Raw genomic sequence first — 27,778 nt, forward strand, 5'->3', positions numbered from 1 at the left:
TCTGTCAGCTGATTGGCTGTCCAGCACCAAGTCCCTCCCACCCTTCCTTTTTATGAAGCTCTGCCTTTAAACCCCGGCCAACGGGGGCCGGTGGAGTGGATGTTTGCCTTTGGATTGGGGTCGGGCTCAGGCTGCTGGAGGTCTAAAGCTTCCTGCTTTTCACAATCAATAAAACAGTCATCGACTCACACTAAAATACTGTTTGTGTGTTATGTAAGTACGTGTGGACAAATACAGACTTTTATAGCTAAAGATTTGATAAAATAATACATTGACCACTTCCATCAAGACCCAGGCAAAAGTGTCTTGCAGCAGGAAGAGCCTCCTGTTACGTAGAGATTAGAAAACTTTATTAATCCCCAGTGGGGAAACTCATCTTTCACATGCTCTCCCCTTAGAGCTTCTTTAGAGAGTCTCAGTAAGACGAAGCATGCGCCGTAAGATATCAGGAGCGGAACACAGCTGTTGGATGGTGCCACCATTCATGTTATTGGTTACATTTGTGTTTGCCATGGACAGTACAAACTTCTTCCTACATGTTGTTCCTACAAGTTTAAATAAAGCTTGAGAGCTGCCCAGACTAACTGGATGGGGAAGAAATAGAATATAATATATTTATTTCAAGAAGAATTGACAATAACAGCAGCAGTGGATATAGTAGAATATTAATAAAAATAAAAGCAATAATGGTATCGGCAATACTAATAGAAATGCAACTGATAAGAATAAAAACTAAGAAAAGAGATCACATTACTCCCGTATTAGCTGCTCTGCACTGGCTTCCTGTAAAATCAAGAATCACATTTAAAATCCTTCTCACCTACAAAGCCTTGATTGGTGATGCACCATCATATCTTAAGGAGCTTGTAGTACCATATTGCCCCACTAGAGAGCTGCGCTCACTAAATGCGGGGCTACTTGTGGTTCCTAGAGTCCTAAAAAGTAGGATGGGAGCAAGAGCCTTCAGTTATCAAGCTCCTCTTTTATGGAACCAGCTTCCACTTTCAGTCCGGGAGGCAGACACAGTCACCACATTTAAGAGTAGACTTAAGACTTTCCTCTTTAATAGTGCTTATAGTTAGTGCTGAATCAGGTTTGCCCTGGTCGAGCTCCTAGATATGCTGCTATAGGCTTATAGGCTGCTGGGGGATGTTTTAGGATACACTGAGCACATATCTCCTCTTCTCTCTCTACTTATGGATGAAGTTACATCTCTCCATTGCACCTTATTAACTCTGCTTCCTCCCCGGAGTCGTTGTGACTTCACGTCTTATAGGGTACATTGGACCTGGAGGTGTCTGATGCCTGGAGAGCCGGCCTCCCGCGTTGGCCCTGCTGATGATCTGTCCATCTGGGAGAGGGATCCTCCTCTGTTGCTCTCTTGAAGGTTTCTTCCCATTTTTCCCTGTGAAAGGTTATTTTTGGGGAGTTTTTCCTGATCCGATGTGAGGTCCTGGGACAGGGATGTCGTATGTGTACAGATTGTAAAACCCTCTGAGGCAAATTTGTAATTTGTGATATTGGGCTATACAAAATAAACTGAATTGAATTGAGTGTCCTCTAGTACCTTCTGTGAACTCTGGTCGTGGATTAGAAATCACTTCAAATCACTTCAAATTAAGAAATAAAAGTGTGTGCAGGTTTTTACAGATGGATTGAGGGATCCAATAACAGGAAACAAAGACTACCTGAAGTTCCTATTATATTCATAGAGGTGAGATCAGTCAGAGAAACTGAAACTTCAAATTGCCTTTGTGTGTTTACTGTTGACCTGTAAGCCATGTTATGGCTTTAGAATGGGTTGAACAAAGCTGTACTAATCTACTTTACGAAATAATGGCAATAGTACAGAACTCTGAGGTTACATTCATTTAGGCATCTGCTCATATGGTAATTCTGTGTAATGTGAGAGTGGAAAAGATTCTCCAAAACAGCTGTAAAAAGCAGTTTAAAGGAATTGCCTGTTATGATGTTAAGTGGACTAAGGGAAGCCTGGGTCCGTCAGCCTGCTGGGTCTGCTGTCATGGATGTTAAATGGTAGAGTGCAATTCCTACTCCAGCCTGCAGAGAGCAGCATACTATGAAACACTGAAACTACATGTAGAAGAAGAAAAGCGGAAGTGTGCAGTGTGTAAACAACGAGTCATCGAGCTTTAACAAGAAGAAACCGTTCCGCTTGAAGTGTGAAACCGTCAGGTGTTTAAAGTGCGCGTGAAGAACGGTGATACTTTACTGCGCGTGGCCGCCATGCCTTACCTGGGCAGCGAGGACGCGGTGAGGGAGCTGAGGAGAGCGCTGTCCAACCCCAACGTCCAGTCCGACCAGCTGCGCTACCGGAACACCGTCCTCAAAGCCATCAGGTACGTGACAGACACCCCCCCGACTTCCTGCTCGCGTGTAACATTCTCAATACTTTTAGTTCAGTGTTACTTCGGGATGCTTTAGCTGTCCACCTGCAGCTTAACAACGTGGGGTCTACCTTCAGGTGGCCCTTTCATACCTTTGTGAAGGGCAGTCCTCTCATCTGTCATAAAATAGTCCCTTGAATTCAAGTATCCAAAGAGAGGTGGGTTTACAGAGTCTGGTTCCCTGCCGCCCCCCCCCCCCCCCCCCCCCCCCCTCTGTTTCACAGGGCCATGTCACAGGGGGTGGATGTATCAGACCTGTTCAGTGAGATGGTGAAAGCCTGTGCCACAGTGGACATAGTCCAGAAGAAGCTGGTCTATGTCTTTCTGTGTTCCTATGCCACTTTGAACCCAGAGCTGTCTCTGCTGGTCATCAACACACTGAGGAAAGACTGCCAGGACCCGAACCCCATGGTGCGCAGCCTGGCCCTGAGGAACATGACCAACCTCAGGTGATGCACAAGCCATCCCGTCGGCCTGTGACAGCTGGAAGCTTTTGGTCTTTGACTGTGTGTGCGTGGTTCCAGGTTACCCAGTCTGGTGGAGTACGTGGAGCAGCCTCTGGCAGCAGGACTGAGGGACAGAGCTGCTTGTGTACGACGGGTGGCGGTTCTCGGCTGGGCCAAACTCCATAATCTCCAACCCGACGCTGAGATAGGTAGGGGGATGGATGGCTGTACTGTTTCTATCTGTTGTTCCCATTGTCATCATTCACCCATTCATACACTAACGGGCTACCATGCAAGGTGCCACCTGCACATCAGAATGATCTATTCATTCATACCCATACATACAAATTGCCGGCGGGGGGACAATGTGGGTTAAGTGTTTTGCCCAAAGACACATAGTAAAACAAAATATAACATAAATACATAGCTTTAAATGTACTGTATTGTTATTTATCAAATAATGGTATCTACTCGGCCCCCTGTCACTGATGCCCCATTCAGCCTTTTGAGTCAGTATAGGGCTGAGAGCTAACATCGGTATCGGTGCATCTTTAGAAATAACGGGCAAAAGGACTCGCAGGAATTGCAGCACACTGAGACAGAATCAAGATCAGGAAAGGTACACAGGAAGTCTGTGAGAATGGCCGGCAAACAATCCGTCAAAGAGAAGACCAGAGCGAAGTCCAGGAATAAACCAAAGCAGCGATCACTATGTCAGCAACCGTTGCCTCATTACAGTTAAGCAGAATTAATTTATGTGCCAGCAGACGTGACAAATGTTATCATGTACTAACTTACTCTGAACTAATTATAGAAGCCTGATGTGCTGCCTCAAGTGATGATGTCACTTGAGGCATCGGGGCCGTGGACGTAGTCACCCTGACGTCACACATTGGTTTGTGGAGTGTCGTTTTAAAGCCTTGAGTTTGACCTCTTGGCCATCACCATCTTGATTTTTGCAACGAGAGGGTAGAGCTTAGTACAACCAAAATATTCAAATTAACTTTCATTTAGTGAAAACACTGTGAAAGGCTTAAAGTTCTAAAACTAAAACGCAGACAATTCCCAAAACGGACAACGCCATGGTAACGACTTGTCAATCACCTTGTAGCCCCGCTCTAAGGCATACCCTGCTTTATGGTCTGTTTGACTCTAAATGACCACCATTTATTAAATGAACATCATGCTGTATTGAAGAAGACTTGAAATTCGAGATTGAGACCATAAACTCCTGTTTACAATGTTTACTGAGGGAATACATCAACAGAAGTAGTCATTTATATAGACTTCTATACAACCAGAGGAGTCGCCCCCTGGTGGTCAGTAGAGAGAATGCAGCTTTAACACATGAAGCATATACTTCTATACAACCAGAGGATTCGCCCCCTGGTGGTCTGTAGAGAGAATGCAGCTTTAACACATGAAGCATATACTTCTATACAACCAAAAATTCTATCTCTGGTTTTATTTCATCGATTTTGGTTCACTGTCCCTCGGTAGTCCAATAATGTCATCAGAGTGCATTGATAAATATATCGGTGGACTGTATGAGTATTATTTTAACCGCACCTCTACAAACAGTTATTGTTGCAGTGTCAATGCCTGAATATTTTGTCATGGCCTTTGTATATGCATCCTCACGATTCTTCCAGATGCTGCAGTGGTGAACGAGCTGTATGGCTTGTTGAGGGACCCAGACCCGGTGGTGATGGTGAACTGCCTCCGAGCTCTGGAGGAGATCCTGAAGAAGGAGGGAGGAGTGGCTATTAATAAGCCGATCACCCATCACCTCCTCAACAGGTTAGAATGATAGAGAACCACGCCCTAAATGAACAGTGTTGAAACAGGTTAGTCTTTTTATCAGGTACACGTATGAGCGATACGTCTGGACAGCATTGAGTTCTTGGTAACAATGCTATTCTACATGGATAGAGGCAGCTGATGCCCCTTTATTGTTCTTTTTCATTTGAGCACAAACCCAAACTTCAGCCAAACTTCAGCAGTAACAATCTTGTAGCTTCTAAATTATTTTGCTTGGTATCTTTTATTTCCCGGACTAATCTGAGGAGGAGTAGATATGTGACAGTTATGCTCTCTGCAAATATGGTGGTATAACGTTTTACCATACAGATACAGTCAGGTCCATAAGTATTGGGACGGTGACACATTTTTTCAAATGTTGCCTATTGAAACGACTGCAATGGGTTTGAAATGACGCAGTCGATATGTGGTTGAAGTTTAGACTTCCAGCTTCATTTTAATGGAGAGAACAAAACCGTTTAGGAATTACAACCATTTGTACACACATGTTCAGAGGTAATTGGACAATTGTCTTACCAATGGTTTGATGGAAAATTAAGCAGATAAATCTGGAGATGATTCAACATGTTGAATCTGCATTTGGGAGCTGGTCCAGAGAACTCTCAGCATGAGGACCAAAGAGGTGTCAATTGCAAGTGAAGGAGGCCATTAAAAGGCTGATAAGCTATACAGACCTATCAGCAGAAGACCCAGAAGACCACAGAATACATGTAAAGTAGCTGAATTATTTCCATGGTGAATAAAAACCCTTCATAACATGAATCCTGAGGTCCAGAATACTCTGGAGGAGGAAGGCGTGTCTACAATCAAGAGCTGCCTTCATGAATCTAAATACAGATGTTTACAACAAGGTGCAAACCACCGGGACCACTGAAGAACAGGAAGGCCAGATTTTTCCAGGAAACACCTGAATGAGCCTGATCAGTTTTAGATGAAGGTTCTTTGAAAGATGAAACCAAGACGAACTTGTACCAGAATGATGGGAAGAGAAAAGTGAAGAGAAGGAAAGGTACGGCCCCTGATCTGAAGCAAACCACATCATCTGGTTAACATGGTGGAGGTGCTGCTATGGTACGGGCTGTATGGCTGTCAATGCAACTGGAACTGGTGTTCATTGATGATGTCACAGCTGGTAGAAGTAGAAGGGTGAGGCTTTACTATACTCTCATTCAGCCAAAGGGCGCTCCTCAGTACAGATGCATAAGGACCCAAAACGTACTGTGAAAACAGCCAAAGAGCTTCCCAAGGCAAATACATTGAATGTTCTTCAATGGCCCAGTCAGTCACCTGATCTCAACCCAATGAGCTTTTCATTTACTTCAGATACAAGTGAAGGCAGAAAGACCCACAAACGAGCAGCACATGAAGGAGGCTGCAGTAAAGGCATTCAAAGCATCTCAAGGGAGGAAACTCAGTGTGTGGTGATGATTATGGTTGTAATATATACAGCCCACGTATATATGTGTATATATATATATATATATATATATATATATATATATATATATATACAAAAAAAAAACAGAAATGTAGACTTTTGCAAATTAAAAAAAAAAAGAAAAGCTGAAATATCACATGGTCATAATTATTCAGACCCTTTGCTGTGACACTCATATTTAACTCACATGCTGTCCATTTCTTCTGATCCTCCTTGAGATGGTTCTACTCCTTCATTGGAGTCCAGCTGTGTTTTAATTAAACTGATTGGACTTGATTAGGAAAGGCACACATTTGTCTATATAAGACCTTACAGCTCACAGTGCATGTCGGAGCAAATGAGAATCATGAGGTCGAAGGAACATGTATAATATATATATATATGTATGTGTGTGTATGTATATATATATATATATATATATATATATATATATATATATATATATATATATATATATATACATATACATATACATATATGTATATGTGTATATATATACATATACATCCGGCCATCCAAACAGTTTGTTTTAGCTCATGTTCCCACTGACAGAGTGAGCAGGTACTGGTGGTCACCATCATCCACGGCTTCCCACCATGTCTACATCGCTCTGTCCTCCAAGGTTGAAGGAGTCTGATGTTTGGGGTCAGTGTGAGGTGCTGAGGATCCTCCAGCGTTACCATCCCCAGTCAGAGGACGAGCTGTTTGACATCCTATCCCTGCTGGACGCCTCTCTGGTCAGCCCCCACCCCCCTGTCATGGCGGCTACCCTCGGCCTCTTCCTCGGCCTCTGCTCTGGCCTGCCCGCTGTCAGCCTGGCGGCCCTGGAGCGAGTACGTGGACCCCTGCTCGCCGCCTGCGGGAGCACATCCAGAGAGACGAGGTTCACTGCACTCTGCCACATCCAGGTCAGCGGTAAACCCAAGTTATGTTTAGGGTGTGAAAGTATTATGTGCTCTTGGCGTTCATGCAGAATTTGATACTGTAGACTTCCACTGTGTCATCATATGGCACACAAAAAGCTAGAGGTAAAAAAAATGAAACAATCTATTGATTCAACAAAATAAATCAATGAGATGTGGCCAATCGGTTACATCAGTGATGTGTGTGTGGGCCAGGCTGAGTGGATTATAGTGTATGAGGATGCATAAAGAACATCGTAACGTTTATGCATGAGACTATAGCGCTCGTAGGAGCTATTTATTGGATGTTAGTAATAATAATGATAATGTATCCTTTATTGAGCCCACAGTGGGTAAATTCTTCTCTGACCAACTGGGGGTTCAGTCTCTTGCTCAAGGACACTTCAACATGAACTATGGGGAGAGTGGGGATCGAACCGGCTACTTGAGGTTACGGGACGACCACTCTCCCCCATGAGCCGACCCCAACTATATTGTATTTACTTATTTTAGTCACAAATAGTATTGTTTAATTATTCTAGATGTTTGCTTATTGAGGTTAGATTGTTATCCATCCATCCATCCATTTTCAATACCGCTTATCCTCATTAGGGTCGCGGGGGCGCTGGAGCCTATCCCAGCTGACATATATATTAGAATAGCTTTTTTTTTGTAGTTCTTAGTTTAGTTTAATTATTTGTTGTCTAGGTATAATTAGCTTTTGGTTTGTTCGTTTGGTAACACTGTGGGCACTTGAGGTTATATATGTAGGAGTAGGCAGGTACAGGACCAGCATGCACCTGGGTAGGCCTATGTTTTTTTTTACCAGATCAGGAGAGGCAGCATTTGGAGTTGCTTTGTTCCTTTGTTTGTTTGCTTGTTTTGTTTAGTTAAATCCATTATGAGGAAAATGGAATCCTGTATGGACATTGCCTGCGTAAACCACAAACCCATGGTGCGTCAGTAGCCTTTTGGCAAAATACTCCATGGCCAGATGCAAACTGTATGCAATTCTAGATTAGAGCAACAAAAACATAGCATGCAAGCATTCTTTTTCAAGCCCTTTTCAAATGGAACAGAAGAACAGAACAAATAGCATTGTTCTCAATACTTACCATTAGTAAGAATCATCGTTTGCGTGTGTTTTTGTCAGTGGAGATCTCTTGTCCGATGGATGTGTGGACACATGTTGAGGAATGTAATTGTGCCTGTTTCTTTCTTCAGCTGCTGCTGCGTTCCCTCCCTGGCCTGATGGGGGCACACTACAAGCGTTTCTTCTGCGGCTACGCTGAGCCAGCCTACATCAAGCAAAGGAAGATGCAGGTGATTCAATGTTATTTTTTGTCCCCTTTGTATATATATTTTCTACTCTTCCCACAGCTATGCTGCTATTCACTGTGTTGTGAATAAAGCTATATTGTCCAACTGAAACTAGAGTTAAAACCCCTCACACCCATTTAAAATGAAACAAAAGCAACTTTGAAAGAGGGAAGCTAGATTAATTTTGGCAGAAAGAATGTACCTTACAGATGACTCGACTAATACCATAGTAGTAGTGTAGGAGTGAGGTCATAGTAGTGTAGTAGTAAGGTCATAGTGGTGTAGTAGTGAGGTCATGCTCAGTGTCCAGTCTATCCCTGTGTTTAGTCTTCAGCGTAACCAGAGCTGAGAAACCACACTCACAGAGAGACGGGTAGAGAAGTTCCCCCTTCAAGGATATGCACAGTTACTACCCTATGTTGCCAGTAGCAATGCAGAACGAGCTGTAATAGTAAAGCTAACCCAGTTGTGTTTCAGGTACTGGTTGAGCTGGTTAATGATGAAAATGTAGCAATGTTACTGGATGAGTTGAAGGGATACTGCACTGATGTCAACCCGGAAACTGCCCAGGCTGCAATCTCAGCTATAGGTAAACACACAGTCATACTATTATGTGTCTTCTTAACCATGTCTTTATTACAAGATAGTTTTTCACTCCCTCTTTTTTTCTCGCTCACAGGAACAAACCCTTATACACACAAAAGATCTACTGTATTATCATGGGGTGCTGGACTCGTTGCAACGGGCCATCCGGTTCAATTTAATACAATTCAGTTTAATCTGTATAGCCCAAAATCACAAATTACAAACTCCCCTCAGAGGGCTTTACAATCTGTACAGATAAGACATCCCTGACCTTTGACCTCACATCGGATCAGGAATAACTGAAATAGAAAATCACTGGGAAAAAAGGGAAGAAACCCTTAGGAGAGCAACAGAGGAGGATCCCTCTCCCCGGATGGACAGAAGCAATAGATGTCATGTGTACAGATGAACAGTGTTACAGAGTTACAACACATTCAATGAATATGACAGAAATTATGAATAATTAGTCGGCATGGACCATGATCCAGACCTCCACAATCCATGTAAACAGAAGGAAGAAGAGAGGAGGGGCATCAGAAAGAGGCCAGACCAATGAGGTTGGTCCTTTTGAGGCAGGAGGCACAAAGGAGGAGGCAGAGAGGCCAGGGCAGGATGCAGGATGCAGGAAGCAGGAAGCAGGAAGCAGGGGCAAGGGGCCAGGACCAGCTTCAGACACAGCCAAAGGACCCTATGAGGCGAGAAGGCACAAAGACTCCGGGGAAGAAGTAGAGTTAGTAATGTGCAATGACGAGATGTAAAGGAGAGAGAGAAGAGGAGATGGGTGCTCAGTGTATGCTAAAAGATTCCCCAGCAGTCTATAATCCTATAGCAGCATATCTAGGGGCTGAACCAGGGCAAACCTGATTCAGCCCTAACTATAAGCACTATCAAAGAGGAAAGTCTTAAGTCTACTCTTAAATGAGGTGACTGTGTCTGCCTCCCGGACTGAAAGTGGAAGCTGGTTCCATAAAAGAGGAGCTTGATAACTGAAGGCTCTGGCTCCCATCCTACTTTTTAGGACTCTAGGAACCAGGAGTAGCCCCGCATTTAGTGAGCGCAGCTCTCTAGTGGGGCAATATGGTACTACAAGCTCCTTAAGATATGATGGTGCATCACCAATCAAGGCGTTGTAGGTGAGGAGAAGAATTTTAAATGTGATTCTTGATTTTACAGGGAGCCAGTTCAGAGCAGCTAATACGGGAGTAATGTGATCTCTTTTCTTAGTTTTTGTGAGTACAGGAGCTGCAGCATTCTGGATCAACTGGAGGGACTTAAGAGACTTAGAGCAGCCTGATAATAAGGAGTTGCAGTAATCTAGTCTGGAAGTAACAAATGTGTCAACCAGTTTTTCTGCATCTTTTTGAGACAAGATGTGCCTGATTTTTTTAAATGTTACGTAGATGAAAAAATGCAGTCCTTTGCTTCATGTGGGAGTTAAAGGACAAGTCCCGATAACAACGAGATTCTTTACAGTGGTGTTGGATGCCAAGGCAATGCCATCTACAGAAACCACATCACCAGATAATTGATCTCTGAGGTGTTCAGGGCCCAGTAAAATAACTTCAGTTTTGTTTGAGTTTAACATCAGGAAGTTGCAGGTCATCCATGTTTTTATGTCTTTAAGACATGCTTGAAGTTTAGCGAACTGGTTGGTCTCCTCTGGTTTGATCGATAGATATAATTGAGTATCATTTGCATAACAATGAACGTTTACGGAGTGTTTCCTGATAATGTTGCCCAAAGGAAGCATATATAAGGTAAACATAATTGGTCCAAGCACAGAACCTTGTGGAACTCCGTGATTAACCTTGGTGGTCATCGAGGCTTCATCGTTTACAAATACAAATTGATCTCAGGTCTCTTTGTGCCTGCAGTAGGAGCTGTGTTCATATTCTCGGCATTAAGTCAGACACGTTCCCTGTGGGTGTTGGCCTCCGCCAGGGCTGCCCTTTATCATCGGTCCTTTTGGTGACTTCCATGGACAGGATATCTAGGTGCAGCCGGGGTGTGGAGAACGTCAGGTTCGGGGGTCTCAGGATTTCCTCTCTGCAGGTGGAAATAAAAGAATGTTAGCGCTAATTAGACCCCCTGTTGTAAACTGCTCCTGGCTAAATAAACAGCACAAGTGATTGTAACCTTGTTCCCTGGTGGTTTGTGGCTCCAGTTAGAACATTAAATTCATAGTCGGGTCTATTTATTTTAGGATGTTAAAAACATATTGATTTAAAGGGCAGGATATGAATATTTGTTTATTATTATTATTATTATTATTATTATTATTATTATTATTTAATTAAAAAAATCTCATCATCCAGTGGTGGGGGTGGCGATAGACTTTCTAAAGTCTCCTGTTTGGATTGGTTGCAGGTCGTATTGGACGGAGCTACAGTGACAGATGCCTGGAGATCCTTACTGGGCTGCTTGGGCTCAAACAGGAGCACATCACTTCTGGTAGAACTCACTCCCACACATACACAAGGCATACATACTGTTGAGAATAAGCAGTTGAATTTTAAACATTTCCACATTGTCTCTCTCTCTCTCCCCCACTACTCTCCTCAGCGGTGGTGCAGACGATGTGTGACCTGGTCTGGGTTTGTCCTCAGTGCAGCGACACTGTGTGTTCGGCTCTAGAGGGCTGCGAGGAAATGCTGCAGGATAGCCAGGTCAGACCAGAGCTGCTATATGTGTGTGTATGTATGTATGTATGTATGTGTATATATATATATATATATATATATATATATATATATATATATATATATATATACACATAGATATATGTGTAGCCCTTCGCATTTGATTATTGTTTATTTGAGTGTGAAAATATTGTACATGCATTTATATAAAAGGTAAAAATATATGTAACCCACATTAAGATCAAACACATTTTATTACATTAACTTTGATCAAAGCTTTTTTGTCAGTTGAGAAGGACATAACAAATAGTGAGCTGCTAAGAACATGTGTGACAGATGTGGTCTGGGTCAGTGGTTAGAGATAGTTAAACAAATGTGAAGGAGTTTGAAGAGTGCCTTACAAATAGAATGCATTATTATTATTATTATTCAAGTTTGTTTCTAATATTCAGTTTTTAGTGATAAACGACAACGCTGCAGGTTTATTTAGTGCAACCCATAAATCAACATTGTACTTGCTGTTAGTAAGAGCACTTGGGTAAATGAACTGAGAACCATCCACCACGAGTTTAAAACGCCTCCAGGCATCAGCTGAAACGTCACTGAGAAATATTCTGAATGGCTGCCAGCTCCTGGAGCAGATACCTGTTAGATTGGGTTTTACTTTAATGCTATAATATAAAGTACACAATAAGTATTTATTCATTCCTCTGCACCACCACATTAAAGCCCTGTGTCACTTGCTGTCATCTTATGCAGGTTAATCCTACAACATTGCTATATAGTTAAAACCTGAACTGCATTTTTATAAGTTTGAGGGGAAGAGAGGCTCTCTCACTCCTGTCCCTGCAAATTCTTTACAAAATACTTTTGGGTACTATGTAAAAAGAAAAGGAAAACAAGTAAGCCAGTGACAACAACAGTAGTGGAAGAAGTACTCAGATGACTCTGTGGCGAATGGGAGAGGCTTTGAAGCAGACTTTACATAATAGACAAATTCAATCTTCTGGGTCTGTCAGGTGATGCCATAGGACCATAAGGCTTTACCCCAAAGACTTACATTGGAAAGAAGGTGCCTCAACTTCCCAGTGCGAACACTTGATTTGCCCTTTTTAAATCATTGGGTCCTAAAAGTTGTAAAAGTTGCCGATGGTTGAAACCAGAGACATGTTCCTTCCTATGTGAATGAGTTGAGAACGTAATTATCAACTTGTGAAGTCAAACTTGTTGTCTGCCTCGGCCTGCAGTGGTGGAAGAAGCATCCAGATCTTCTACTTAAGTAAAAGTGGCAATACCTCAATATGAAAACACCAGCCTTTACTCATTTATTCTAGAAGCCTACAGATTTTTAAATGATATCCACCCCTTATGACTGTGTATCACGTCATCACACTCAATAGTGTTCAAGAACTCCACAGGGTACATGCACATGTGAGCAGATATCTGATCACCCACAGTAACACAACACATATCAGTGGGTGTGAAGGGCATTTCATACTTAGTCTAAATTCTCTGTTCATTCTCTTCATCCTTGTTTAGGGCAGGCAAGCGTTGCTGTGGTTGCTGGCTGCGTACGGGGAGCGAGTGTCCAGCGCCCCGTACACGTTGGAGGGTTTTATCGACAGAGTGAGGAGCGAGGCCTCTTTGGGAGTCAAGATGGAGCTGCTGACGACCACCATGAGGCTGTTTTTGTGCCGGCCTTCTGAGACACAAGACATGCTCGGAAGACTGCTGCACTACTGCATAGGTGTGTGTGTACTTGTACAGAATCCAATTTGAGTTTTAGAACCTGATGGGGAGGTAATTTTTTGAAAGTGAGGACATTTGGGCATGTCCTCACCAAGTGGAAACCTCCAGCACTGAAAGATTAAGCCAACATGAAAGTTACAAAATGGCAGTTCCTCAAATGGCCACTTGAAACAGGTCTCTATAGCTAATATCCTCATTAATGACAACTGTACGGGGTAATTTTTATTTAACTCACCTGTTCAAATTTTATTATGCTCACAGTTATGGATAGGGCATGGCTGCTGTGAGTGACAGGTGCCATAGCTATTCACTCTGCTGCGTCACCTGGGCTGCCTCAGCTCCACCAACAATCCACCTTGTTGCTCATTTTTGGATTAGCCAAGAATTGGCCGGAGATACCTACTTTGAGCTTTACAACGGTTCTTCAGAAACCCATGGGCGTCCATCTTTCAGTCCTTCACCTTCAGACAGACCTTCAAAGGTGTGTTTGAGTGTTTAGACTTTTATAGGTTTAGGTTGGGGTAAGGGTTGTGGTGTGGCATTTAGTTGTGATGGTTAAGATTAGGGCATTGGCTAGGCTAGGGAATGGCTGATGTCAATGAGTGTCCTCACAAGTATAGAAGTACAGGGTTTAGTGTGTGTTTTGTGTGCGTGTGTGGTGTAAAAAAGAGATGACATTGTCTCACTTTGTTGTTTCCAGAGGAGGAGATGGACATGTGCGTGCGTGACCAGGCACTTCTCTACTACCGCCTGTTGCATTGTGGGATAGAAGAGACTCATAAGGTCCTCCATGGTCAAAGGTCAGACCCTTCTCTGGGCGTTCTGATTGGCCGCCCCGCGGAGCCCATCAACCAGTGGGCATACAGCTTTAACACTCTAGAGCCGCTGAGGCAGGCCGGCGTAGAGACAGAGCCAGCCAGCAGAGGAAGCCCTGAACATGTGACCTTTGACCCCAAGCCAAACACGGACCTCTCGGACACTCTGAACTGCAGCCAAATTGAGAAAGTTAATTTGGGTGAGTGAAGACATTAAATCTTTCTGTCGAGTATCTTATATCGGTTATCTTTGTATCGATAACCGAGTGTGAGGAAAAGTTCAATCAGCTGTTGCTCCGAGCTGATGGAAAGCTCAAGTTCTATTGAATATACAGTGTATGTGCAAACATGTACTGCAAAGTGCACTTACAGAATATGTAATGCCATGCATGTACATATTCAAGCCAGCAGTTTATTTTCACATCTTCTCAGATAAGAAAATTATATTTATTTTTAACAAGCAAAACATACTGCAGCCTCATTAATCAGTTATTGGCCAACGCCACTTGCTCTAAAAACTTAAGGCAAAGCACTCCTCTGAGAAGATGTTGACATTTTTTAGGGGGCAACAAAAAGCCTCTCTCCTTGAATTATATTAGCAGATTTCTAAATATATGCATATACAGTGCAGCCGGAAAGTATTCACACATTCCACATTGTTATGTTACAGCCTTATTCCAAAATGGATCAAATTCATTATTTTCCTCAACATTCTACACACAACAAACCATAATGACAAAGTGAAAACTGTTTTTTGCAAATCTATTAAAAATAAAGAACGAAAACATAACATGTACATAAGTATTCACAGCCTTTGCTCAATACTTTGTTGAAGCACCTTTGGCAGCAATTACAGCCTCAAGTCTTCTTGGGTATGATTCCACAAGCTCGGCACACCTATTTCTGGGCAGCTTCTCCCATTCTTCTTTGCAGAACCTCTCAAGTTCCATCAGGTTGGATGGGGAGCCTCGGTGCACAGCCATTTTCAGATCTCTCCAGAGATGTTCAATCGGGTTCAAGTCAGGGCTCTGGCTGGGCCACTCAAGGACATTCACAGAGTTGTCCCGAAGCCACTCCTTTGTTATCTTGGCTGTGTGCTTCGGTTCGTTGTCCTGTTGGAAGATGAACCGTCGCCCCAGTCTGAGGTCCAGAGCGCTCTGGAGCATGTTTTCATCCAGGATGTCTCTGTACATTGCTGCATTCATCTTTCCCTCAATCCTGACTAGTCTCCCAGTTCCTCCTGCTGAAAAACATCCCCACGGCATGATGCTGCCACCACCATGCTTCACTGTAGGGATGGTATTGGCCAGGTGATGAGCAGTGCCTGGTTTACTTCAGACATAACAGGCCAAAGAGTTCAATCTTTGTTTCATCAGACCAAAGACTTTTGTTTGTCATGGTCTGAGTCCTTCAGGTGCCTTCTTGCAAACTCCAGGCGAGCTGTCATGTGCTTTTTACTGAGGAGTGGCTTCCGTCTGGCCACTCTACCAAACAGGCCTGATTTGTGGAGTGCTGCAGAGATGGTTGTCCTTCTGGAAGGTTCTCCTCTCTTCATAGAACAACACTGGAGCTCTGTCAGAGTGACCATCGGGTTCCTGGTCACCTCCCTGACTAAAGCCCTTCTCCCCCGATCGCTCAGTCTGGCTGGGCAGCCAACTCTAGGAAGAGTCCTGGTGGACTTCCATTTCCAGATGATGGAGGCCACTGTGCTCATTGGGACTTTCAATGCTGCAGACATTTTTCTGTACCCTTCGCCAGATCTGTGCCTCGATACAATTCTGTCTCGGAGGTCTACAGATAATTCCTTGGACTTCATGGCTTGGTTTATGCTCTGATATGCACTGTCAACTGTGGTACCTTATATAGACAGCTGTGTGCCTTTCTAAATCATGTCCAATCAACTGAATTTAGCACAAGTGGACTCCAATCAAGTAGTAGAAACAGGATGCACCTGAGCTAAATGTTGAGTGTCATGGCAAAGGCTGTGAATACTTATGTACATGTTATGTTTTCGTTCTTTATTTTTAATAGATAAGCAAAAATGTGTCGTTATGGGTTGTTGTGTGTAGAATGTTGAGGAAAATAATGAATTTAATCCATTTTGGAATGAGGCTGTAACATAACAAAATGTGGAAAAAGTGAAGCGCTGTGAATACTTTCCGGATGCACTGTACATGTAATGGTTTGGCTTTTGTTTATTTGATCTTTTTAGATTCTTCTATGCCCTATCGGTAGATTATGTCTTGTTTGTATGTGCTTATGTGTTAAAATGTGTAAAACTAAATTATAACACTTGTGTGCAAGTAAAGTGAATACTTTCTGAAGCTGCTGTGCTACTGCAGAGAAGATCACACGCTACTTTAAATGGGTCCTCAAGGATCAAGTTGGTACATTACTTTCTGGGAATTCAGTGCCATTTTTAATCACACATCTCTTCCTCTGGCACTCTGTCCACAATTCAGCTCCCGGTTGCTGCATCATTATTCTTTCTTTGTGTCCTCCCATGTCTTCAGCAGGCTCAGACGGTGCCAGTGGGTTTACCTGCTCCTCTGCTAAGGTGCTGGCCCCCCTCAGCTTGTCCCTCTCCCCTGCTCTCAGCCCAGAGGAGTTTGAGCATCTGTGGATGCAGCGACATGCTGAGCAAGGTGATTAAATGAGAGGAGGTCCTTTCATGCCAAAAGCTTCCTGTTCCTGGGACAGGCGCAAACAGGCATGCTTTTAAAACCAGTGTGAAATCTCCAGTTGGGAATGTATCCAAGTAAAGTTACTCAAGTACTGTTCACTGTCCACGTAATACTTCTACTTCAGTTGGTCTGCTTGACATCAGTTTCTTTGACTTGTTTTGTTGCGGCTAGGTGCTGAGAAGCTGGAAGAGGAGGAGGAGGATTATGTGTGCTTGGAAGAACGCATCCAATTCCCCGCCATACCTCCCTGCTCCCCACAAAGCCTTCAGGCTGCCATGCAGCTGGTCAACATCCAGACACTGGCCTTCACGCCACCGCACACACTTCCCTGGAGGGTCTACCTGTACACACACACCCACCACGCACACTATGGCAGCACACTCGTAATCGGCGAGCTTCTGTACATTGGAGAGGCAAGTCGGAGGGTAGCAGCAGTAAAGAAAGGCATGGAGGATGGGGATGTGGTGGAAGGAGAACAGGAAGCTGGGCTAAGCGGGAGAGCGTTGGTGAGAAAAGATGGCAGAGAGGAGGAAGTAGAAGTAACTCTCAAACAGCAACCAAGAGATGACAACGCTCTGAAGGGCTTCCTCTCCATCCTCACCACCGTTCTGCACACACTGTCCTCAGAGAGCAGTTAAATATGCACGACGCACACATACAAACACATTGTACTTCCAGAGAAACCCTCGCTGACCAAACTCATAACCATGACTCTAAACAAACATTGCAAGGCTCAAATGGGATTTCAGGAAACCACAGACAGAAGTATGATTGGTAAAACCATTTTCCCTTTGTACATCTTAAGTTGTATTAGCTGAAATAATTGAAGTGAGAGTGGAGTCTTCACAGGTGTCTGATGTGATTTAACGATACCACATTTAGTGAATCAACTTTAGGCTTAACTCTTTTTCACAGTCATAATAAATAGATGAGGTTATGTGTGTGTTGTATCACTGCACACTATTCAATGCTCAGTGCTGTTGTTTCCTCTTAAGGACAGAGCTAATCCTGTTCCTATGCCCTGATGGAAGGAACCACCTTCCTCAGTCACAGGATGCCGAGCTACAGGGGTCCAGTTATTCTGGCTTTGTTTTAATGTGTGTACACAGTGAGCTATTGTCAGAGGCTCCCAGATGTCTAGACCCACCCTTAAATCTAGATCACATCTCACTGACCTTTGAGTGGGCTCTCATTATAAGAGCGGGCCAAAGGTAAAGGTCCACTTCAAATAATAAAACACTTGGATTCCTCCTGCATTGTGTTTTTTTCTGTTTTGAATAAGTCATTATGTCTGTTGTGAGAGGCCAATGAGTAACCTGTGGGTTGTACATATTCATATTCACGAAGACGGTTACGGGTCAACTGTGACGACACACCTGGATTAGATGATTCTCCGGCCACCTGTTGGTTTGTTCCACACCCTCCGCGCGCACTGCCGTGGGAGAAGCAGGGGAAGGAAACCACCTGGATGCAGTGCCTCTGGTTTCCTACTCTGTGGTTGTATGAGCGCGCGAGTCCTAGTGTCCGTCCCTTCTCCGTCTATGGGGAGCGCGTGCCCGCCGACTGAGGGCTGCTGGAGGTGAGTGGACCGAAGTTAGGTTCGTACTTTCACAGCAACGTGCCCTTCTCAGAGCAGCCTCCATATACCCAGGCACCGCATTAGCGTGTCTTTTCAATGTTATTGATGTATTATTGTATGTATTGTCCGTGCTTTGTGTACATCCGCAGTAGTTTTTAAACTATTTTCCCTTTTCCGTGTGTCGGTAACATGGTGGAGTCAGTGGAGGGACGGCGGCCCGTCCGGAGGGCAGTGGGCTCGGGAGGTTACATATAAAGTGAACATAAAGTATTCCTACTTAATATATGCTGAATAATGTGTTCTCTTTAATGAATATTAACGACATCGGGTTCTAACGTGTGTGCGCTCCGGTAATGTAGAACGGGCTCCAGTGAGTCGCCACGCTTTTTTTCAGGCGACGTTACAACGTATTGCTCAAACACACACGCGCACCTGTCCTGTCAGTCATGTGTGGCCACGCCCCCTCCACGCGGTAATTCAGTCACAAAGTGCAGCAGGTCTGCACTCTACTGAGAGCACCTTTCTAGTTACATTGCGTTTGACAACATGTGGAGAGCTGTGTTTAAGTCGAGACTGACGTTGCTTTACATTTAACGTGTCTGTGTCAGGAAAATGGGACGCCATTCAAAGAAGAATGTTTTGGCAGTGGTGTTTCTCATTGGAGTAATGTACTTTCTTAACTTCCTACTATTTGCAGTGAGTACCCCACACACACACCCACGCACATCCATACACACACACACACACACACCCACACCCACGCCCACATCCATACACACACACACACACAGGATGGACAGCATTGCTCACATTTCATTACCATTAGTTGCAGCACTCCTGTTTCCACTGCTTACCCGCAAACAAAGTATGCTTCCAATTCAAACAAACTTGTAGGTCTATTCACTTCAATTATATGTTCATAAAATATAGGATTCCTTTACTCACTGTGGCTCAGTGCTGAGCAGGGTCGGCGTTTCCATCCCCGGCTCCGCTAGCCCATGTCGATGTGTTCTTGAGCAAGACACTTAACCCCAAGTTCCTCCTGTAGCTGTTCTATGGTGTGTGAATGCTAGTTAGTCCTGATGGACAGGTGGAACCTTAGCCCCTCCCATCAGTGTATGAATGGGTGAATGATGTACTGTGAAAGCGCTTCGATCTATACAGCTACAGGATTATTTACTGTGACAATAATTCCTGTTTAAGTGTGGGCTGATTTGCATTAAAAAGGTTTACACATGAATTGTAATTCCTGTTAATTTAGAATATTTTTTATTTTTTACTTGCTGGTGTATGATTTATTAATAAATTAATACATTTGATATCCAAAATTAGGAAAGCTCTTTTTAAATCATGGCTGATTTTGCCGTACATGTAAAAGAAAGATCCCAGTCTCATCCACACCAGTGAGGCATACAGCTTATTAATGAAACGCCGGTGGATCAGTACTCTGTATCGGCCCGTACCCGAACCTTATCGAGGCTGGACAAGCCAGATCGATGCATGCCTAACTTTGTTTCATGCTTCATATCAATGGGTTACAGTGTCACAACAGTAGTTCTAATCAATCCATGCATGTCTTTGTTTAGCAGGGCTGGATCATTTCACATCCGATTCCAAATGAGTTAACTTTCCAAGCAGAGAGGTTGGTTAGTAAGGAGTCGTGGGTGGAGCAGGGAGGTTACCTGCCTCTCAATGTGTCCTATCGCGTGCTTGCTGGAGCACCATCTACTCAACAGAGTGAGTTACACACTTTGTTGTTTTGGTGCAAGATGAATTGATGTGATGGTCGTTCACTTTATGCAAAAGTGATGTCCAAGAACATTGTACGAGCTGAAAATAAAATGCAAGCTGTTACAGACTCACGCTAACCTCCTTTACCATTTGCATTTATTGTTATTAAATTCAAAACACCATGTCAATATGCATTTTAGCATTTTAATATTTACCATTATATTACGTGTATTTTTGTTTTTACCATTGAATATTATGTATTTTACCCACTCATTAATAGCACAAGGATCTGGAAAGTCAATTTGTTTAGGTTGCATTTGCCATCTTTGGTGGTAAATGCCCTTCACAGCTTGACAAGCTTACCAAACTGCGTGCACACACTTAATGTATGTAATCATTGTTCACTGTTCACCAAAAGCATGCGCAGCCGGCCCAGCTTTGTCAACAAAGGCAGGAGAAACTCGGATTACAACACATGAAGAGAGAGAGATTAATTCTCTGCTCAAGTGGACTCCACTAAATCGTCACATAGAAAATAGTTGTCTGCGGCTATATTCATGTTCAGAATGTTAAAACATAAAATTTAACAAAACGGCTGCTTTTATTGATCTGGTTGGGCGCCGCCATAATTTAGGGTTTGAGATGTCAATCATAGACCGTAGCATGTGGTTGGCTGGAGGTGTTAGCTCATCATGTTATTGACAGAAAGGACAACTCAAGGAAGAATATTTGTGTTAGCTGCTTTTGAGGACTGTATTGAGGTGCAAGTAGAGGGGGGGTACTAGCGGAACTACATTAGCAGGAATGCGGACGGACGGGTTTCTCAATCTCGTTGTCAGCGCGTCACAAACATCTAAATCTGCATATTTTACAAATGAAAAATATAGTATTATAAATATAAATATGAAGACGTTGAACACATAATTCAGGCTGAAAGTAACACAGTTTAAACTGACAAATGTAGGAAAGACAGCTGGTGAGAGTGTAAATTCTTAGATTTATAATATCACTGCTTCATCGATGACACAAGTAGATCTGACTCTAATTAATTCAATTCAGTTTATTTTGTATAGCCCAATATCACAAATTACAAGTTTCCCTCAGAGGGCTTTACAATCTTTACACATACGACATCCCTGTCCCAGGACCTCTAATCGGATCAGGAAAAACTCCCCAAAAATAACCTTTCACGGGGAAAAAAGGGAAGAAACCTTCAGGAGAGCAAGAGAGGAGGATCCCTCTCCCCGGATGAACAGATGCAATAGATGTCATGTGTACAGAATGAACAGCATTACATAAACGCATTACATGAATATGACAATGTATGAATGGACCTTGTAAGCTATGTTCAGAACTCGGGCCCGTGGCCGCAGGAAATTCAGGATTCAATGAATTAAAGTTTAACAATATTTAATGGCAAAGATAATATTCATATAGCGTTCACGGCCGTGGGGCCAGAAAGGAGGAACTCTCCACAGACGGACTGCTGCTCTCAAAGAGCGCCAGCCCGGGGCTGTCTCGAGACCTCCAATCCAGTAGAACCATCTCCCCAGAACAAATGCTTGGCTATTAGTATAGTCATGCAAATGAATTCACACCTAAGGGTTAGTTGTATTGGCTAGTTTAAAGAATGCCGCCGTTCTGTTTGCTAATCTAATTAATAAGGTGGCGTGGACAAATCGCACATATCCGGTCAGGGACCGGAAGTTCCCCGTCAGAATAAAACCTATTATCCTGCCTTCAGAATAAAAGCAACATCTCAGGTTTCAATCGGCATCCACTTTAACTATTGTCTATACAACATCATTCATTCTAATGCATCATACAGTTAATCATTACATTTGTCATCAACAAACAGAATAATAAAACAGTGATCTTCTCTTATGTTTTATAATACGTTCCTCCAGAATAGTCCTCATAATATCTCAAATTAATTATCATAACTTTCTTTATGTATTAATTTAAAACATAAACTATATATATATAATTATATATAAAATCCACTACAACTCAACAACCTCCACAATCCATGAAAACAGAAGGAGGTAGAGAGAAGGGGGGGCGGGGCGCAGCAGCAGGGCCAAGGCAGGAGGCCGGCTCACCAGGCAGGAGGCATCAGACACAGCCAGGTCCGATGGACCCTATGAGACGTGAATTCACAAAGACCCGGGTAGGAAGCAGAGTTAGTAAGGTGCAATGGAGAGATGTAAATTCATCCATAAGGAGAGAGAGAAGAAATACTGTAGGTGCACAGTGTATCCTAAAACGTTCCCCAGCAGAGCCTATAAGCCTATAGCAGCATATCTAGGGGCTGGACCAGGGCAAACCTGATTCAGCCCTAACTATAAGCACTATTAGATTACATAATTACATGTTTGTATTCCATTAATATAATGTGTTGCTGAGATGTATTATTAGGGCGTGTATGACAATATTGTCAATAACACCCTTATTCTTCTCAGCTGCAACCTGTAAGGGTTAGAGAAAAGAGATATTTATGATGGCCTGAAGACCCACTGCAGAGTGATGGATCAAAACATGATTAACCATTAGTACCGGGCTTCCACTGGAATGCTCACTCAACAGATTAATGTGGTTGAATTATATTAAAAAACCCTGCACTTTTCTGTCCGGACGTGTTTCAGGGTATTTATCCATTGGATTATCATCAGTGATGAGGAAGAAGGGCAGCTACCTAATCCCCACCTTGGAGTCCCTCTTCTTCCAGTCATCTCCTGAAGAGCGCTCTTCCATGGTGGTGGTAGTGTTGCTGGCAGATTTTGATGTCAGCTGGAGAGTGACCACAGCGAGGGAGATCAAAACTCTATTTGCTTTGGAGCTAGAACAGGGCCAGCTGGTGGTCCTCCATGTTTCTCAGGACCAGTACCCTTCTGTTACAGGTGTAGTACTGTGCACACAAGTATGAGCACATGTGATCCAACTTGTGTACACATTGATTCAGATCTATGTCAGTATTTGCTTGACGTGTGATACTGACTGAATATAAGAAGTAGACGTAGTCACAGTGATTTGCGACTGCTGTTTTGAAGCCATGAATTTAGCATTGAGGCCGTGGCCATCTTGTTTTTTTGGAACCAGAAGTGACACCAGTAAAGTACAACCAAACTCTGAAAGAGACATATTTAACACAGTCAACTCACAGAGTCTAAATGGACCATAATTTACTAAATTAACGTCATGCTGTATTTAAGAAGACTTGAAACTAGAGATTGAGACCATAAACTCATGTTTACAATGTTTACTGAAAGAATAAATCAAGAGAGAGAAGTAGTAATTTTCTATAGACTTCTATACAACGCGGTGGTCAGTAGAGAGAATGCAGCTTCAACACATGAGCATAGACTTCTATACAATTAGAGGAATGGTATATGGACCTGTACTTGTATAGTGCTTTAACACTATCATGACATCATTCACCCATTCACACCTGTTCATACACTGATGGGAGGGGCTAAGGTTCCACTGTGTTAAGTGTCTTGCCTGAGGACACATGGGCTAGTGGAGCCGGGGATCGAAACGCCCCTCTTGGACAGGAGAGAGAATGCAGCTTTTAGGCTTTTTCAGAACTGGAGGTTGCAGCCTGGATACTGATACATGTCTCTTTGGTTCTCCTGCAGGTCTAAAGAGGAACTTCAACGACGCTCCAGAAAGGGTATCGTTCCGCTCCAAGCAGAACCTGGATTACTCCTTCCTGATCCACTACAGTGCCAGTCTAGGCAGATACTACCTCCAGCTAGAGGATGACGTCTCCGCCGCAAAAAATTTCCTCTCCACCATCAGGAGGCGCGTTGCGGAGCAAGAAGCGAAGAAGACCACCTGGGCAATGCTGGAATTCTCAGTCCTCGGCTACATTGGCAAACTCTACAAATCTGCACATCTTCCTCTCCTGGCCCGGTTTCTCTTCCTCTTCTACCAGGAAATGCCTTGCGACTGGTTAATGGCTCGCTTCCGAGAGTTGCTGACACAAAAGGAACCAATCATATTCAAACCCTCACTGTTCCAACATATGGGTACTTTCTCCTCGTTCCAAGGGACATACAACAGGCTAAAGGACAAGGACTTTGATGAGGTGTTCTACACCAATCCTTCAGCTGAGGTTTATTCTGATATGTCCACCTACAAGAAGCAATACCCCAAACTGGCCTGGGATCGTGAGGGATTTTTCTGGGGACGCTCCCCAGAAAATGGAACTTATCTGACTGCAGTGTTCACGGACCCTGCAGTAGTGACGGGGATATTTGTAGAAACGGGATCAGAGGGCAAAGACCTCCTTAAGTCAGCTAAAGTGGAGATAGGCCGTGACGTGATTACCACAGAGAAAGGGGAGAAGAGTTGTAAAGAGTTTCAGTCAGTAGGGACGTTAGAGAATGGGAGGTTTGAGAAGCGAGAGATGGACAAAAAGTATATCTCTACCTCTTCTTGTCTAAGGATAAAAGTCACAGCTGGGCAGAAGGATTGGGTGATCATCAAGAAAATCAGGATCTCAACAAAGTTGAGTACAATTCCACACCAAAGCAAGGAGTGAAGTTTTTGTCTTCCGGACAGATAAACGTTTTTTATTATTTGACCTGTTGGATCTTGTATGCAAGTTGAACATGTGACTTTTATGCCTTGTTAAACATGAAACTGTGTGAAACTACTGTTAATAAGAAAACGTTTGATTGCTCTTTGGTAAATGGACTGTTCTTGTACAGATCTTTTCAAAGTCTTCAACCTCTCAAAGCTCTTTAACACTACATGTTGTCGGGGAAAAATCCTAACTTGTCCTTCTGACAGTAACATATGTAACTTCGGGACATCAATGATGACCGACATGTCCTGGGTTCATCTTAGTGGACAAGCCAAACATATGGATCATAGAGGGTCAGGGCAGTTGAGATAGAGAAACTGTATCGTCATCGTTGTGTTGTTGAGTAGATCAAACACAGTTATTTGTCTACTAAGCTTTCGTAAACGTCAAAGGACGGAGATCTTGGTCTGAAACGTTAGCAGTAATTTCTGACAACCTTACGAGAAGGCTCAGAGATTCCTGTTCCATTCAGCTGAATGTTTCAAGACTTGTCTGTACTAGGGCTCATGGTTGATTCCTTGTAAACTTGTTCTGGTAATAAAGTGTTATAAGACAACCATGCTTAAAGTACTTTTGATTTTCACAAGGTAACGGTGTGGGGTTTTTACCATAAAGATAAAGCCCCGCTAGTTCAATTAACAGACCCACACTCCAATGACCACAGATGACAGACTCGAGCTCTTGGTTTTACTTGCTGCAAGGAGAATGTTGAGCTGTGCCTCTGCACGTCTGCAAAACACTCTGGCTCGCCATTCTCCAGACAGTCCTTTTTATTGAAGCAAGTGGTTATCCCACACAGAATGAGGAAACAGTCTAGTCCCTTATCAGTCTGAGATGACCCTGAGCCATGTGTGGAGCGCGGGTGTGTGAGGTATGTGGGGAAACACAAAACAAACCTAGTTTTGTGCCTGCACATTAAACCTGTTGACCTCTTGTCCTCAGGGTGAACGGTATAGAATAAGTAAAACAACAACGTATTACTCTTCTTCTGTTAGCTACAGTAATTACATTCATAGGGCGTACATTCTTTAATGCAAATTGAAAACACATGCTCTAAACTCTAACAAACGGAACATTAATTTCCACCACAAATTGGTGATGAGGATCGGATGGACGCGCATGTCTGGACTCCAGCGAACGGCGGAAGGCGCCATAGATAGGTGATTCCTCCCCCAAGGGTGAGACGCCGTTCAGCGGAGACCGGACTGCCGATCCAATCCAGTTGGAAAAACAGCGGAAAAACACGCGGTGAGAGATTACATTTATTTTAAGACAGACAGAGTCATGAGTATATAAATCTATCTCACAACGAAGAGAGTTGTTGACAGACGTGTCTTGGTTATACTGTCGTTTTCTGGGAGTTTGCATGCATCTGGTGAATCTAAAAAGTTCATGGACGCACATTCCGCGGTTAACACAACAGGACAGATAACTGACATGCCTTAGTTATTCATGTGGTATTGTTTGGAGTGTGTATGCATCTGGTGAATCCTAAACAAATCATTGACGCACACTTCGAGGTAATAGACGAATGACTATAGAATGGGCAGCGCTCAGAGTAAAGGGGAGACGGGTAAAAATCATGATGTCCCTATCCTGCCACCCCTGTGTAAGTTTGTCAGAACGTTATCCTGGCAGTTTAAATCAAATGCAAAAATGGGTTGAAGTGGGGTTTCCTTCAAATGGAAGTTTGAGTGAGAATCAATTAAAACAGTTCAAGGTGCAACTAAGGGAACTGGAGAAGAGCAGTGCAGCTCAGCATGCAGCATTATCAGTAAGAAAGCAGGAAAAGAATGTGATATTTAAGGCAGACTGGGAAGCATTTAGAATGTGGGAAAATGAGGCAGAAAAAAGGGAGAAACAGAGATTGAACGCATTTAAATCGCTAAAGTCCGAAGAGTCTACGAAAAATGCTAAAATGTGCCATTGCATTCACCCAAATACTGTTTATCCTTGTCTTTATGAGGTACTGAGGAAATCGGTGGTTCCAGACCTGGATTCCGCCCCCCCCCCCCTTTGCTCCCCCAGCCTGCGCCACCCAGCAGGCTCCTCAGCCAGAGACATGCAGTTTGTGCTTGTCACACCTGACTTCAGCCTTTGACACTCACTGCAGCATCACCCGACACAGTCCAAGGGGGACACAGTCCCTGGAACCATGCAAAGACCATCTTAAAGAACATTTCATGAGCGGGATGAGACCAGAAATCCTGCAGATGGTGAGGAAATCATGTGTTACTTGGAAAACGTGTCCACTGGCAGATATCCTACAGCACGCTAAGCATGCTGAGGACAAGTTACACAGAAAAGACAAACAAAAGAAAGTGCGACTGGCAATGGTTAACATGCTTGCGGAGCAAATATGAAAGATTCCCCCAGACCAACCTAGGAGGACAAGAGGTCGGCAGAGGTTGCTGCAGAGGCAGAATGGATCTGACTTACAGAAGATATGATTCAAGTGTGTGTTACAACTGCGGAGGGCGTGGACACTGGAGAGCAGAGTGTCCAGAGTCCAAAAGAAGAGCCCCGCTTTCTGCACATCTGACTGAAGGGAGGCGTGGGAGGGGCGGACCCCAGAGACGGACAACCTCTCCACAAGGAAAACAAGTAAGGCCCACTACATCTAGAATTAAGAGCTAACATTAACATTGATGATTTCTAACCATCCTGTAACGTTTTTCTTTAGTTGACTCAGAAGCTACAATCTTAGTTGTAAGCTGAACTCCCATTATATCAGATGATTAAATATAGGCCCAAACCACTCCTAGTTATACAAGTGGGAACTAATGTCAGACCATGGAGCTTCAATTGCTCATGATCTTGTCACATTGCACATACACACACACAGTACTGCAGCAGAAGGTTACATGCAGCCATTACATTGTTATGTAAGCATAGGGTATAACAGAAGGTATGAGGAAGTATGGCATGATCAGCAAGTCGGACAAGAGAATGTAGGCTTGAAGTAGGGTTATTGGTTAGAGAAGACTGCTGCTGTGTCTGTATCTCCCACTCCATCCCAGGAAAAGGCATTCCTTGGAACTGCCTCACCCATATCACTGGCAGACCATCA

The 27,778-nt window shown here is 43.5% G+C and overlaps 3 protein-coding genes across 6 annotated transcripts in view; all 3 read left to right on the forward strand.

The window, feature by feature from the left end:
- The window catches only part of sephs3 (selenophosphate synthetase 3), a 5,683-nt gene extending 5,487 nt beyond the window's left edge, over nucleotides 1-196 (forward strand). For both annotated transcript variants that reach the window (XM_034536177.1, XM_034536178.1), the window contains exon 8: nucleotides 1-196. This exon is cut by the window's left edge and continues 703 nt beyond it. The gene's annotated coding sequence lies outside the window, so the exon portion shown is untranslated.
- A 1,894-nt stretch (nucleotides 197-2,090) lies between these two features.
- ap4b1 (adaptor related protein complex 4 subunit beta 1) lies at nucleotides 2,091-18,061 on the forward strand. 2 transcript variants are annotated; one of them, XM_034537289.1, is made up of 13 exons: nucleotides 2,091-2,360; nucleotides 2,633-2,857; nucleotides 2,933-3,063; nucleotides 4,507-4,654; nucleotides 6,736-7,021; nucleotides 8,240-8,338; nucleotides 8,813-8,924; nucleotides 11,288-11,371; nucleotides 11,483-11,586; nucleotides 13,099-13,306; nucleotides 14,009-14,323; nucleotides 16,637-16,768; nucleotides 16,979-18,061. In XM_034537289.1, exons 1-13 carry the CDS (start codon nucleotides 2,248-2,250, stop codon nucleotides 17,443-17,445), a joined length of 2,424 nt encoding a protein of 807 aa, XP_034393180.1. In that variant the 5' UTR covers nucleotides 2,091-2,247; the 3' UTR covers nucleotides 17,446-18,061. The 2 variants fall into 2 exon arrangements, with proteins under 2 accessions (XP_034393180.1, XP_034393181.1); XM_034537290.1 differs by having other exon boundaries at nucleotides 16,640-16,768.
- A 937-nt stretch (nucleotides 18,062-18,998) lies between these two features.
- On the forward strand, nucleotides 18,999-25,239 carry LOC117733666 (alpha-1,3-mannosyl-glycoprotein 4-beta-N-acetylglucosaminyltransferase C-like). Of its 2 annotated transcripts, XM_034537463.1 has the most exons (4): nucleotides 18,999-19,082; nucleotides 19,973-20,123; nucleotides 22,763-23,017; nucleotides 23,756-25,239. In XM_034537463.1, the coding sequence occupies exons 1-4, from the start codon at nucleotides 18,999-19,001 to the stop codon at nucleotides 24,661-24,663; spliced, it is 1,398 nt and encodes a 465-aa protein (XP_034393354.1). In that variant the 3' UTR covers nucleotides 24,664-25,239. The 2 variants fall into 2 exon arrangements, with proteins under 2 accessions (XP_034393354.1, XP_034393353.1); XM_034537462.1 differs by lacking the exon at nucleotides 22,763-23,017.
- The last annotated feature ends 2,539 nt before the right edge of the window (nucleotides 25,240-27,778 follow it).

Source organism: Cyclopterus lumpus, chromosome 7 (genome assembly GCF_009769545.1).
Source record: "Cyclopterus lumpus isolate fCycLum1 chromosome 7, fCycLum1.pri, whole genome shotgun sequence".
NCBI lineage: Eukaryota > Metazoa > Chordata > Actinopteri > Perciformes > Cyclopteridae > Cyclopterus > Cyclopterus lumpus.

Excerpts from the sequence above, each read along its gene's own strand:
- ap4b1 (XM_034537289.1), top strand. The coding sequence starts at position 2,248 with ATGCCTTACCTGGGCAGCGAGGACGCGGTGAGGGAGCTGAGGAGAGCG. Across the intron at positions 2,361-2,632 it reads ACCGTCCTCAAAGCCATCAG|GGCCATGTCACAGGGGGTGG; the intron begins GTACGTGACAGA and ends TCTGTTTCACAG. Across the intron at positions 13,307-14,008 it reads ACTGCTGCACTACTGCATAG|AGGAGGAGATGGACATGTGC; the intron begins GTGTGTGTGTAC and ends TGTTGTTTCCAG.
- LOC117733666 (XM_034537463.1), top strand. The coding sequence starts at position 18,999 with ATGGGACGCCATTCAAAGAAGAATGTTTTGGCAGTGGTGTTTCTCATT. Across the intron at positions 19,083-19,972 it reads TTAACTTCCTACTATTTGCA|CAGGGCTGGATCATTTCACA; the intron begins GTGAGTACCCCA and ends GTCTTTGTTTAG. Across the intron at positions 23,018-23,755 it reads CCAGTACCCTTCTGTTACAG|GTCTAAAGAGGAACTTCAAC; the intron begins GTGTAGTACTGT and ends GTTCTCCTGCAG.